This window comes from Haliotis cracherodii, unplaced genomic scaffold, assembly GCF_022045235.1.
Source record: "Haliotis cracherodii isolate W230 unplaced genomic scaffold, xgHalCrac1.p SCAF_5, whole genome shotgun sequence".
NCBI lineage: Eukaryota > Metazoa > Mollusca > Gastropoda > Lepetellida > Haliotidae > Haliotis > Haliotis cracherodii.
In genome coordinates, this window is record NW_027266308.1 from 69393300 (window position 1) to 69407315 (window position 14016).

The following is a 14016-nucleotide window of genomic DNA, read 5'->3' on the forward strand; positions in this document are numbered from 1 at the left end:
TTTGAAAAGTATACAGTAACTAGCATACCCCCTGACAATACACCACTGTGTAGGGCGACCAACAAACCAGGGCCCCCGTGGGTGTGGCTCACTGTATATTCTGGTGTAGCTACATAGTTATGCGGAGGTTTCGACCTAGATATTTCTAGACGCCTGCTGTTGTCCCGTAAGTTTCTCTACCGCTATGTTCTGAATCCAAACAATCACACCAAAGTAATGTTTAATGTTTATTTGCTTATACTATTGGTCATTTAAAACACATTGTATTATCATCAAAGTTGTAAAAATAATATTTACAATGCATTATATCACATGATTAAATAACATTAAGTTATCGGTCCGTGATCCGTGAGTTAATCATTGGAGTACAGATGCTTGATTTCTTCCAAAGACTTGGAGTGACTTCCGCGTGGCTACCTGGGAACCGCCTGACAGTTGAACTGGCCGGCCGAGTGAGAGTCACGCACTATCCACGCCTTATCAATCACAGCCCCCTTCTGCAAGAAAAAAACACAACTTGAATCAACTTCTTCACATTTCTGACGACCAACCAAGTAATACCCGCCAAGTTAAATCCACCCGACTGAAAACTGTCGTCGTCATACCAGTGGTTCTGGCGGCCAGCCAACTGGTCCCCGCCGCCATCTCATCCACCGACTGACAACCGTTGTTGTCATACCAACGCATATATATCCCACATCCACCGACTGAAACCGTTGTTGTCACACCAACGCATATATCCTACAAGTATATTTGATAGATCATGTGTTGTGCAGTATATGACTCCGAAAAGTATATTTGATAGATCATGTGTTGTTGCAATACATGGCTCCTACAAGTATATTTCATACATTACGTGTTGGGCAATATATGTACACGTGTTTGTCATAGATCACGTGTTGGGCAATATGTGTACACGTGTTTGTCATAGATCACGTGTTGGGCAATATATGTACACGTGTTTGTCATAGATCACGTGTTGGGCAATATGTGTACACGTGTTTGTCATAGATCACGTGTTGGGCAATATGTGTACACGTGTTTGTCATAGATCACGTGTTGGGCAATATATGACTCCTACATGTACTTTTCAGAGATCACGTGTTTGGCAATATATGTACACGCGTTTGTCATAGATCACGTGTTGGGCAATATGTGTACACGTGTTTGTCATAGATCACGTGTTGGGCAATATATGACTCCTACATGTACTCATCAGAGATCACATGTTGGGCAATATATGACTCCTACATGTACTTATCAGAGATCACGTGTTGGGTAATATATGACTCCTACATGTACTTATCACAGATCACGTGTTGGGCAATATATGACTCCTACATGTACTTATCAGAGATCACGTGTTGGGTAATATATGACTCCTACATGTACTTATCACAGATCACGTGTTGGGCAATATATGACTCCTACATGTACTTTTCAGAGATCACGTGTTGGGTAATATATGACTCCTACATGTACTTATCAGAGATCACGTGTTGGGCAATATATGACTCCTACATGTACTTTTCAGAGATCACGTGTTGGGCAATATGTGTACACGTGTTTGTCATAGATCACGTGTTGGGCAATATATGACTCCTACGTGTACTTTACAGAGATCATGTGCAGTGATTCCTGACGGGACAGACCTTGTCAACCGACATTTCCTCCAGGTAGAGATGTGTTGTATTCTGCACTGTCACTCGGGTGTACCCATAGTCGTCTGTATGGAAAGCGGTCCAGGGGAACAGTGTATGTTCAAATTTGGTTTGTCCTTCTGTATCACCCTGAAAAAAAACAACAGTTGTGTTTTTATGCTACATCCCTACATTGACCCCCGTTTTACATAAACTGAAAGTCAAAAGAAACTTTACCACTTAAAAAACAAATTGCAAAAATTTTAAAGCACAAGTTAAAAGTAAATGCAAAACACATCGACAAAACACAAGAATGCCCCGTGCAGAAAGTGACACATTTCCACGCTACGTATTTATTTAAGAAATTGCGAAAACGTTTAAAACATGTGCAGCTTGGACAGCCGAAACTACAGGTGGAATAAGGGTGGCGCCGTATATAAATGTCAGACACTCACACTAATGAAACACCACCACAGAATACCGCGCCAGACACCCTAACAACGCGAGAGGCCCCTGGGTATGATACAGATGGGAACCGCACATGTTAGCTGTAGAGTTGCTCTAATTAACTTGATGCAACGTTACAGACCGGTCAGACATCAAACAGGCCAAGAACAGGCAGACCCAGGGTAACTTCGCCCATTGAAGACCGGTACTTGTGGGTAGTTTGCATCTCCGGAATCGATTCCTGACATTGACGCCATCAGCGACGAATGCCTTAGGGCATATGGTTAGTCGAAAACCAGGACTCAGGACTCAGTAAATTAGGGCTTACATACCTTACAGAGGACATTTATTGACAGCGCAATGTCGTCGTCAGAGATTGTGATGGGCCCGGACTGTACGTCGTTGGCAGCTGATGAAACCGGTTCTGTTTGTTCAGAGCTGATAGAAGACAGCGTGTTTACCGCCGAAGGAGAAAACGAACCTCGGCAGGTTGCGTTCAGGATGTCGTGCCGTGTGGTGGATGGGGTGTTATGGTGCTGGGCGGAATTTGTGGGCAGGAGAGAACATCACTGATTATCTTTAACGGAAATCTGACACCTCAGCTTTACATGACAACGCATGACAACGCCAGACCCAATACAGTCCGAATCGGACAGAACTTCCTTGCAGCCAACAATGTCAACGTGTTGCCCTGGCCTGAACGCTCCACCGACATGTCCTCCATACAATACCTCTGGGATGTCATGGATCGCCTTGTTCGGCAGCGACCACATCCTCCAGCCAACCGACAAGAAATGATCCAGGCCCTCAATGAAGAATGGCGACATATCCCACGTGTCGTCATCAGACGACTGACTCTTTCTGTGCGCCGGAGAGTTCTTGTGTGTCTTGTATCAGGGGCAGTCATACACGCTATTAATGTGACGTGTCATTGAACATTGAGCGATTTTAGATGTGTGCCCTTTGTCCATGACGCGGAGAGCTTGTTTTGCTACCCCACCTCAGTTCGGGCAACTGTCATGACAATAGCGGATGCTGTATGAATGTCAGTATACATGTTGATTGCTTGAGATTTTGATCTTTAGCTACAATTTACTTCATGCATATTTCTTTTGTGGTTTTAAAAACTAAGCGATTTAAAACTTTGGTAAAGTGTCATTTGGACGTCAGTTTATATTATTGTCCTCATCATTACATATATAATTATCTTCAGTATTAAATATACCATGTGCATATAAATTATATATATACCAATTGTTTGCTGCACTGAAACCTAGCACTATATATATATTTGTAGCAACATTTGTACATATCAACTGTATCCCCTGGACTCACGGCAGATCCAGTAACAATGTGCACGGGCGCCTGGGGGTTGACGTAGGGCTTGTCAATGCTGCCGTTGCAAATCTGAAAAATATGCCATGGAAATAATGTGTACATCGTCCTATCATAATTTTTTTTTATACAAAATCATTTCAAAACTAGAAAACAGCGTTATCACTATACCCCGCCACGGGGCACATTAGAATTTTGTTTGTTCATATAAGTTTCATTATTGTCACTTCAGTAGTTTCTGAGAAAAATTGCCCATTACAGACACCATGCATTTAATAAAGAAAAATAGACCAAGGTCTGCAACTGTGTGTACACAATATCTGAAAACATGTACGTAACTCTGGAAATACAAAATTTACTGCACCAATTTCGAACTCATTCTTAAAAAGTATCTCTTAGATAAGCTTGTGAACATATATTCATATAACTTCAGAAGTTTCTGAAAAAAATGTCTCCATTGCAGACACACTGCACCAGTTTAAAAAGCAGCGAACAAGGAGGATAATTCTGAAAAACAATAATTCAAGACACTAATTCTCGAGCTCAATATTTTGAATTCATGACCAGTAAGACCAGTGTGTAACAGTTCATTTCTGTAACTTCAATAGTTTGAGTAACCATACAGATCAAGATTTATCGTCGACCAGAGTGATGAATATGTGAATTAAAACACATATTTGAATTGAGATGATGACATGTCACCTCCCACTAGGGGGCGCTGCTCAGTGATCCGGATGTAGATGTGATCGTGTGGGACCTCGAGACGTCCATATTGCAAACAGGTATTGAGAGATCGGAATATCCTGTGCAGGAAGTGGACATGGTAGGTTTGTGGAGTAGGCAGGTTCTCGATGCAGACAGTGTACCCACCTTGTTCTTGTACACTGGCCACAGCCGCTCGTACGAATGTTCATGGGCATAGAACTCCAGGTCCACGCCATACTTGTAGAACAACTCCTCCAGACTAGCAGGGTAGTACTTGTTGCCATTTCTGATCTGTGAACAGATATACCTCAAACTAGAGCGTCAAAGTACCGCTTTGTTCACATGCAAAATATATTCCTTTTATTAAGCCACCTTTCTTTTGATAGAACCACCAGCGTCTTGTAGTTAAAACGTCATGGGGAAGTCAAAGACTCTCACTGTCATAATAATGTCGGGGTAAAATGTTGATGACAAAATTGAATCGAATCCGTTTGGGTGACTGTCTACTTTACTGATTATAATTTGAAGAGTGAAGCCAGCCATGTTGGTCCCCGTTGTGATGTCGGTGGTCGACGACGTACCGGGTTGTTGACGTTGTCACACAGGGCTTCCTCCCCCATGTTGGAGCAGTACATGGGTTTGTGGCCCATCACGATGATCCATGGCCGAGCTGCTCTGTTGCCCGGTAGGTTGGCCGCCTGGAGGTCCTTCTCCAGCCACTCGTACTGGGCGCGGATGTTCTCTGTGCTCACGCCGTAGTAGTACACCTCAGTGGAGAAGCTGATGATGTGGGCGGGGCCGATGTTCCAGCTGCAGATGTGTGGAACTCGTGTCAATGTGTGTCTATGACACTTTTCAATGTGAGTCTGTGTAACGCTGTGTGTGTATGCTTCACCAGTAAATGTGTGTCGGTGTAACACTTGTCAATGTGTGTCTGTGTAACACTGTGTGTGTATGCTTCACCAGTAAACGAGTGTCTGTGTAACACTTGTCAATGAGTGTCTGTGTGACACTTGTCAATGAGTGTCTGTGTGACACCTGTCAATGAGTGTATGTGTGACACTTATCAATGAGCGTCTGTGTGACACTTGCCAATGAGTGTCTGTGTGACACTTGTCAATGAGTGTGTGTGTAACACTTGTCAATGAATGTCTGTGTGACACCTGTCAAAGAGTGTCTGTGTAACACTTGTCAATGAGTGTCTGTGTAACACTTGTCAATGAGTGTCTGTGTCACACTTGTTAATGTGTGTCTGTGTGACACTTGTCAATGAGTGTCTGTGTGACACCTGTCAATGAGTGTCTGTGTTCATCAGTAATCGAGTGTCTGTGTGACACTTGTCAATGAGTGTCTGTGTAACACTTGTCAATGTGTGTCTGTGTAACGCTGTGTGTGTATGCTTCCCCAGTAAATGTGTGCCTGTGTAACACTTGTCAATGTGTGTGTGTGTAACACTTGTTAATAAGTGTCTGTGTAACACTTGTCAATGTGTGTCTGTGTGACACTTGTCAATGAGTGTCTGTGTGACACCTGTCAATGAGTGTCTGTGTAACACTTGTCAATGTGTGTCTGTGTAACACTTGTCAACGAGTGTCTGTGTAACACTTGTCAATGAATGTCTGTGTGACACTTGTCAATGAGTGTCTGTGTCACACTTGTTAATGAGTGTCTTGTAACACTTGTCAATGAATGTCTGTGTAACACTTGTCAATGTGTGTCTGTGTAACGCTGTGTGTGTATGCTTCCCCAGTAAATGTGTGCCTGTGTAACACTTGTCAATGTGTGTGTGTGTAACACTTGTCAATAAGTGTCTGTGTGACACTTGTCAATGAGTGTGTGTGTAACACTTGTCAATGAGTGTGTGTGTAACACTTGTCAATGTGTGTCTGTGTAACGCTGTCTGTGTATGCTTCCCCAGTAAATGTGTGCCTGTGTAACACTTGTCAATGTGTGTGTGTGTAACACTTGTCAATGAATGTCTGTGTGACACTTGTCAATGAGTGTGTGTGTAACACTTGTCAATGAGTGTCTGTGTAACACTTGTCAATGAGTGTCTGTGTGACTCTTGTCAATGAGTGTCTGTGTGACACTTGTCAATGAATGTCTGTGTGACACTTGTCAATGAATGTCTGTGTGACACTTGTCAATGAGTGTCTGTGTGACACTTGTCAATGAGTGTCTGTGTGACACTTGTCAATGAGTGTCTGTGTAACACTTGTCAATGTGTGTCTGTGTAACATTTGTCAATGTGTGTCTGTGTGACACTTGTCAATGTGTGTGTGTAACACTTGTCAATGAGTGTCTGTGTAACACTTGTCAATGAGTGTCTGTGTGACACTTGTCAATGAGTGCCTGTGTAACACTTGTCAATGAGTGTCTGTGTGACACTTGTCAATGAGTGTCTGTGTAACACTTGTCAATGAGTGTCTGTGTGACACTTGTCAATGAGTGTCTGTGTAACACTTGTCAATGAGTCTCTGTGTGCCACTTGTCAATGTGTGTCTGTGTAACATTTGTCAATGTGTGTCTGTGTAAACGTGTGAATGTGTGTCTGTGTCACACTTGTCAGTGTGTGTCTGTGTCACACTTGTCAATGTGTGTCTGTGTAACACTTGTCAGTGTGTATCTGTGTAACACTTGTCAATGTGTGTCTGTGTAACGCTGTGTGTGTGCATGCTTCACCAGTAAATGCGTGTATGCGTGCATCCCCAGATGCATTGATGTTCAATTATATTGAATGTAATGAGAACACAATCACATTAACGGCCGTGTGTGGTTTTGTGAGATTGTAGAAATTAATGTGTGATAGGCAGTAAGGTTTCTAAGTAAGTAATATCCATACAAAATGGGCACATCTGGCTTGTAATGGTTAAATATTCCTACCTGAAATACATGCCCTCTCCATCGCCGCCAGGCATTGTGAATCTGTTCCTGTAGTTGGAGAAGTTGCTGAAAGGGGAGGCATGTGTCGTATGTGAAGATGCTGCAAGTATTTCTGTTTGTTTTACAACAGATAGCAACAAGACAAATAGCAATACACCTATATGGTCACGTGACAAGGCGTATGGGGCTGCCAGACGTCCCGTGGGTGAGGTGGGGGGAGTCCTGCTTCTATATAGATATACTATTGGTCAAGGTATCTTTAGTTTCAGTGAGCGGTGTCATATTATGTTACCAGAATGTTTGTTTATGCTAACCTTATATGACACCGCATACGGCAACTAAAAACACCATAACGAATTTATTATGACGAAAAGTTTACACTCTCTGGTATCCAATTCGCACATTTTGACTTTTATCACAGATTTTCTCATCGGTGCTGATGTCAAAGGGAGACCACTCTTCAAACCTTAGAGGCCAAACCTCCTTGAAAATTTTAACTATAATTTTTATCAATAAAGTCACGAACTAGATCTTAAAATCAGATTGATGTCCTTGCATATCACAATTAATGATAGTAAAACACAAAACTAGCATTTCCAGTAGTTCTGCTCACTTCAAATAATTCAATTAAATTACTTTTAGATTTAGATTTTTGTTATATATGATGTCTCCGTTACATCGATATCTCTGCTACCAAATGTGACGTAACAGAAGTACTCACTATGCGTTTTCATGGTTGCCAACACACACCATATACGGCACCATGGCAGCGACGGGCTCCAACTGACGCATGAACTCATCTCCGAGTCGGGCATTATCCTGGAAACGGTTCATGTTATTTATTTGACATGACAACTCTCCAACCTTACCTACTACCAACATATAACACTCCACTTCCTCCACTACCAACATATAACACTCCACTTCCTCCACTACCAACATATAACACTCCACTTCCTCCACTACCAACATATAACACTCCACTTCCTCCACTACCAACATATAACACTCCACTTCCTCCACTACCAACATATAACACTCCACTTCCTCCACTACCCACAGACAACACTCCACCTCCCCCACTACCCACAGGTAACACTCCACTTCCTCCACTACCAACATATAACACTCCACTTCCTCCACTACCAACATATAACACTCCACTTCCTCCACTACCAACATATAACACTCCACTTCCTCCACTACCAACATATAACACTCCACTTCCTCCACTACCAACATATAACACTCCACTTCCTCCACTACCCACATATAACACTCCACTTCCTCCACTACCAACACATAACACTCCACTTCCTCCACTACCCACAGGCAACACTCCACTTCCTCCACTACCAACATATAACACTCCACTTCCTCCACTACCAACATATAACACTCCACTTCCTCCACTACCAACATATAACACTCCACTTCCTCCACTACCAACACATAACACTCCACTTCCTCCACTACCCACAGGCAACACTCCACTTCCTCCACTACCAACATATAACACTCCACTTCCTCCACTACCAACATATAACACTCCACTTCCTCCACTACCAACACATAACACTCCACTTCCTCCACTACCAACATATAACACTCCACTTCCTCCACTACCAACACATAACACTCCACTTCCTCCACTACCCACAGGCAACACTCCACTTCCTCCACTACCAACAGGCAACACTCCACCTCCCCCACTACCCACAGACAACATTCTACCATCCCCACTACCCACAGACAACACTCCACCTCCCCCACTACCCACAGACAACATTCTACCATCCCCACTACCCACAGGTAACACTCCACTTCCTCCACTACCCACAGACAACACTCCACCTCCCCCACTACCCACAGACAACATTCTACCATCCCCACTACCCACAGGTAACACTCCACTTCCTCCACTACCAACAGGCAACACTCCACCTCCCCCACTACCCACAGACAACATTCTACCTCCCCCACTACCCACAGGTAACACTTCACCTCCCCCACTACCCACAGGTAACACTCCACCTCCCCCACTACCCACAGACAACACTCCACCTCCCCCACTACCCACAGACAACACTCCACCTCCCCCACTACCCACAGACAACACTCCACCTCCCCCACTACCCACAGACAACATTCTACCATCCCCACTACCCACAGACAACACTCCACCTTCTCCCACTACCCACAGACAACACTCCACCTCCCCCACTACCCACAGACAACACTCCACCTTCTCCCACTACCCACAGACAACACTCCACCTCCCCCACTACCCACAGGTAACACTCCACCTCCCCCACTACCCACAGACAACACTCCAACTTCCCGTATTACTCACACATAACACTCCACCCCCCACCCCACTACCTACATACAACACTCCACCCCACCCCACTACCTACATACAACACTCCACCTCCCCCACTACCCACAGCCAACGGTCCATCTTCTCCAACAGACCTCTCCACCCCCCACACATCCCCATCACCCTTCAGCTGATACTCACGGTGTCAAAGTCGTAGGCGAAGTCCCCTGTAAAGAAAACCACGCGTAGATGTGAAGGAAGTATGTAAACAAATGATACTGCACCGCAAAAGAAACGTCACGTCATGAAAATAATTCATGAAGTTTCCCATTGCTATGTATGTGTGTGTATCTGTCTGTCTGTCTGATACCATGCCGCAATTTAACACGGAAACCAACACGAACCGAACTAACCAAAGCTCTAAAAAAGGAAAATAAAGACCACAAGTTTTTCACGTGCCCACGTGAAGATATCACCAACACAAGTATTTCACGTAACCACGTGAAGAAATCACCAACATAAGTTTGTCACGTACCCACGTGAAGAAATCACCAACATAAGCTTGCCACGTACCCACGTGAAGAAATCACCAACACAAGTTTGTCCCAAACCAATGTGGAGATATCACCAACACAAGTTTGTCACAAATCAATGTGGATATATCACCAACACATGTTTGTCAGGTACCCACGTGAAGAAATCACCAACATAAGCTTGCCACTAACCAATGTAGAGATATCACCAACACAAGTTTGTCACAAACCAATGTGGAGATATCACCAACACAAGCTTGTCACAAATCAATGTCGATATATCACCAACACAAGCTTGTCACAAACCAATGTGGAGAAATCACTAACACAAGTTTGTCACAAACCAATGTGGAGTAATAACCAACAGAAGTTTGCCACTAACCAATGTGGAGAAATCACAAACACAAGCTTGTCACAAACCAATGTGGAGATATCACCAACACAAGTATTTCACGTAACCACGTGAAGAAATCACCAACACAAGTTTGTCACGTACCCACGTGAAGAAATCACCAACACAAGTTTGTCACAAATCAATGTGGAGATATCACCAACACAAGTTTTTCACGTGCCCACGTGAAGATATCACCAACACAAGTTTGTCACGTAACCACGTGAAGAAATCACCAACACAAGTTTGTCACGTACCCACGTGAAGAAATCACCAACACAAGTTTGTCACAAATCAATGTGGAGATATCACCAACATAAGTTTTTCACGTGCCCACGTGAAGATATCACCAACACAAGTTTGTCACGTAACCACGTGAAGAAATCATCAACATAAGTTTGTCACGTACCCACGTGAAGAAATCACCAACACAAGTTTGTCACAAACCAATGTGGATATATCACCAACATAAGCTTGCCACTAACCAATGTGGAGATATTACCAACACAAGTTTGTCACAAACCAATGTGGAGATATCACCAACACAAGTTTGTCACGTACCCACGTGAAGAAATCATCAACATAAGCTTGCCACTAACCAATGTGGAGATATCACCAACACAAGCTTGCCACTAACAAATGTGGAGATATCACCAACACAAGTTTGTCACAAACCAATGTGGAGATATCACCAACACAAGATTGTCACAAACCAATGTGGATATATCACCAACACAAGTTTGTCACGTACCCACGTGAAGAAATCACCAACACAAGTTTGCCACTAACCAATGTGGATATATCACAAACATAAGCTTGCCACTAACCAATGTGGAGATATCACCATCACAAGCTTGTCACTAACCAATGTGGAGATATCACCAACACAAGTTTGTCACGTACCCACGTGAAGAAATCACCAACATAAGCTTGCCACTAACCAATGTGGAGATATCACCAACATAAGCTTGCCACTAACCAATGTGGATATATCACCAACACAAGTTTGTCACAAATCAATGTGGAGATATCACCAACACAAGTTTGTCACGTACCCACGTGCATAATGGCGTCGAAGTGTCCAGCCTCTGCCTCTTCTTGTAGATAAGGCAATGCACGTGGATTCTCATTGCCAAGGTCACCAAAGACAGCAAGTTGGGGACTCCAGTCACTGCCCCCTTTCATCGCCCTGAAGGTGAAGAGGGAGCTGTAGCCGGCGTTACTCCCGCATCTGTAGGCTGGAACATACAGCTCGTGCGCTCTAGCCTGGTATTTAGATACTTTAAACATTTAGCATACATCAAAACATCTTCACATCGATAGAACACTATAATGTAGACCTAGCCAAAGGCAAACTGCAAGCTACTTGCGATAACGACCAGCAGCTTCAGGCCTGACAGTAGTACACGGGGTATGTAGAGTACTCGTCTCTCTGTGCCACCATCAGTAGACACGGGATCTATATCTACTCACTGTATTGGTGGCCCAGGTTCAGACCTGACAGTAGTACACGGTGTATGTAGAGTATAGGTTTCTCTGTGCCACCATCAGTAGACACGGGATATATATCTACTCATTGTATTGGTGGCTCAGCTTCAGGCCTGACAGTAGTACACGGTGTATGTAGAGTACACGTTTCTCTGTGCCACCATCAGTAGACACGGGATCTATATCTACTCACTGTATTGGTGGACCAGCTTCAGGCCTGACAGTAGTACACGGTGTATGTAGAGTACTCGTCTCTCTGTGCCACCATCAGTAGACACGGGATCTATATCTACTCACTGTATTGGTGGCCCAGCTTCAGACCTGACAGTAGTACACGGTGTATGTAGAGTACCCGCTTCTCTGTGCCACCATCAGTGAACACGGTGGTTTTTCCGTACTGGGTCTGGTCGAGTTTCCCCTCGCCGTAGTTGACGGTGGCGGTGCCGGCCTCGTCGAGTGTCACCCACGTCACCACCATCTGGTCGGGAGCGGCTACAATATCAAAATCTACATGAGAAATATCCTACATTGTCAGTTATTTCTCCAGACATCTGTATATATAGTCGGGGGAATGTCTGCAGACATATGTATATAATATAAATATATAGAAATATATATAGAGTTTAACTGACATTGTAGCCCTAGGCACAACAGTAGTATGTGTGGCGTCATAATGCCTATGACGTAACAGGGACAATACAGGGAGAAGTACAACTACAAGAAGCATTCCTTCGGGGGGACGCTGTATCCATTAGGCCACGGAGGCGGTCTGTTTGGATACAAATATTAGTGATGGAGAAACACAAGGTAAATACAAGGTCTAACCTCTGTGTGTGTTTGTGTGTGTGTGTGTTTGTGTGTGTGTGTGTGTGTGTGTGTGTGTGTGTGTGTGTGTGTGTGTGTGTGCCTATATATATATATATATATATATATATATATATATATATATATATATATAGTCATGTGAGTATGTATGTGTGTGTTGTTTGTGTGTGTGTGTGTTTGTGTTGTGTGTGTGTGTTGTTTGTATGTGTGGTGTGTGTGTGTGTGTTTGTGGTGTGTGTGTGTGTTGTTTGTATGTGTGGTGTGTGTGTGTGTGTTTGTGTTGTGTGTGTGTGTTGTTTGTATGTGTGGTGTGTGTGTGTGTGTGTGTGTGTTGTTTGTATGTGTGGTGTGTGTGTGTGTGTGTGTGTTGTTTGTATGTGTGGTGTGTGTGTGTGTGTGTGTGTTGTTTGTATGTGTGGTGTGTGTGTGTGTGTGTGTGTTGTGGTGTGTGTGTGTATGTGTGTGTTGTTTGTGTGTGTAAATATTTGATATATGATATATGTAAGAGAGGTGTAAGTGCCGAACAGCTCTTGCGGTTGTGGACATCTTCGGGTCCGAATCGTTTTTGTTTTCGTGTTAGTGTTGTGTTGATACGTAGATCTGAACATGACCTAACAGCGTCCAACTAATGACACATACGACTGACATCATGCGACGGGCTATCAGAGGCACGTGCACTTTCCCGCATCCCCAGATCTAAGGGTCGACGATGGGTTGACCACCTGTTATCTCTGATAGACACATGTCAACGAATTATCACTGTAGTATCTCCTGCTGCTGAATCTGTTACAGATATGGCGGTTAACTGATAATTTCTCAGCTTCAAATAATAATATTTATAATGATGATAATTATGTTGATGATGACGTTGATGATGATGAAGTAGACGGTATACAAGCCAGTCAAATATTGACCATGTGCTCAGTGTAGAGCTATGATATTCCAACATTCTGTTGTAACTTCACCACACACATTACTAAGTTATATAGTGAGTTTGCACATTCTCCCATCATGTTCATGATAATGCACATTCAAAAATATTATAGCAAGCCTAAAAACGCCACATCGGTGTGAGCCGTCAGAATGCATAGTATACAACCCCTTACATACACACCTCCGTACGACAGGTGGATCTGCTCTGGTTGTGGGTAGACGGTCCTATGGTCCAGGATCCCCTGTGTGGCGAGGACGAGCGCGGAGAAAACAACCCCGCAGACGACACAACTCCACTTCATGTTTCTTGTTCCTGTCAGCTCCAATACTCGCTGGTAACTAACTGTCTCCCCGCGGCTCAGTAACTATCTAAACCTGGTGAGGTCACCTGCTCCGAGATAAACACACGTGATCTCAACTTCCTTATGACAATGCCATGTATATACATACAAAGACAGTATGTGGAGGGTGTGATATGTGTCTAACACGCCAATACAGGATAACACTGAACACGGA

General features: G+C 43.7%; 1 protein-coding gene across 1 annotated transcript; it reads right to left on the reverse strand.

The window, feature by feature from the left end:
• Positions 1-214: 214 nt before the first annotated feature.
• Positions 215-13908, reverse strand: LOC139443962 (acid phosphatase type 7-like). Its single transcript, XM_071224852.1, has 11 exons — positions 13682-13908; positions 12040-12234; positions 11310-11492; positions 9532-9557; positions 7732-7829; positions 7011-7076; positions 4709-4937; positions 4293-4418; positions 3423-3494; positions 1653-1790; positions 215-497 (listed from the first exon to the last, which is right to left on the reverse strand). Exons 1-11 carry the CDS (start codon positions 13800-13802, stop codon positions 414-416), a joined length of 1338 nt encoding a protein of 445 aa, XP_071080953.1. The 5' UTR covers positions 13803-13908; the 3' UTR covers positions 215-413.
• Between the last annotated feature and the right edge of the window lie 108 nt (positions 13909-14016).

Coding starts and splice junctions, on each gene's coding strand:
- LOC139443962 (XM_071224852.1), bottom strand. CDS start 13,802: ATGAAGTGGAGTTGTGTCGTCTGCGGGGTTGTTTTCTCCGCGCTCGTC. Junction 9,558..11,309: donor CGACGCCATTATGCACGTGG/GTACGTGACAAA, acceptor TTTTCTTTACAG/GGGACTTCGCCTACGACTTT. Junction 3,495..4,292: donor GGCCAGTGTACAAGAACAAG/GTGGGTACACTG, acceptor CATATTTTTCAG/ATTTGCAACGGCAGCATTGA.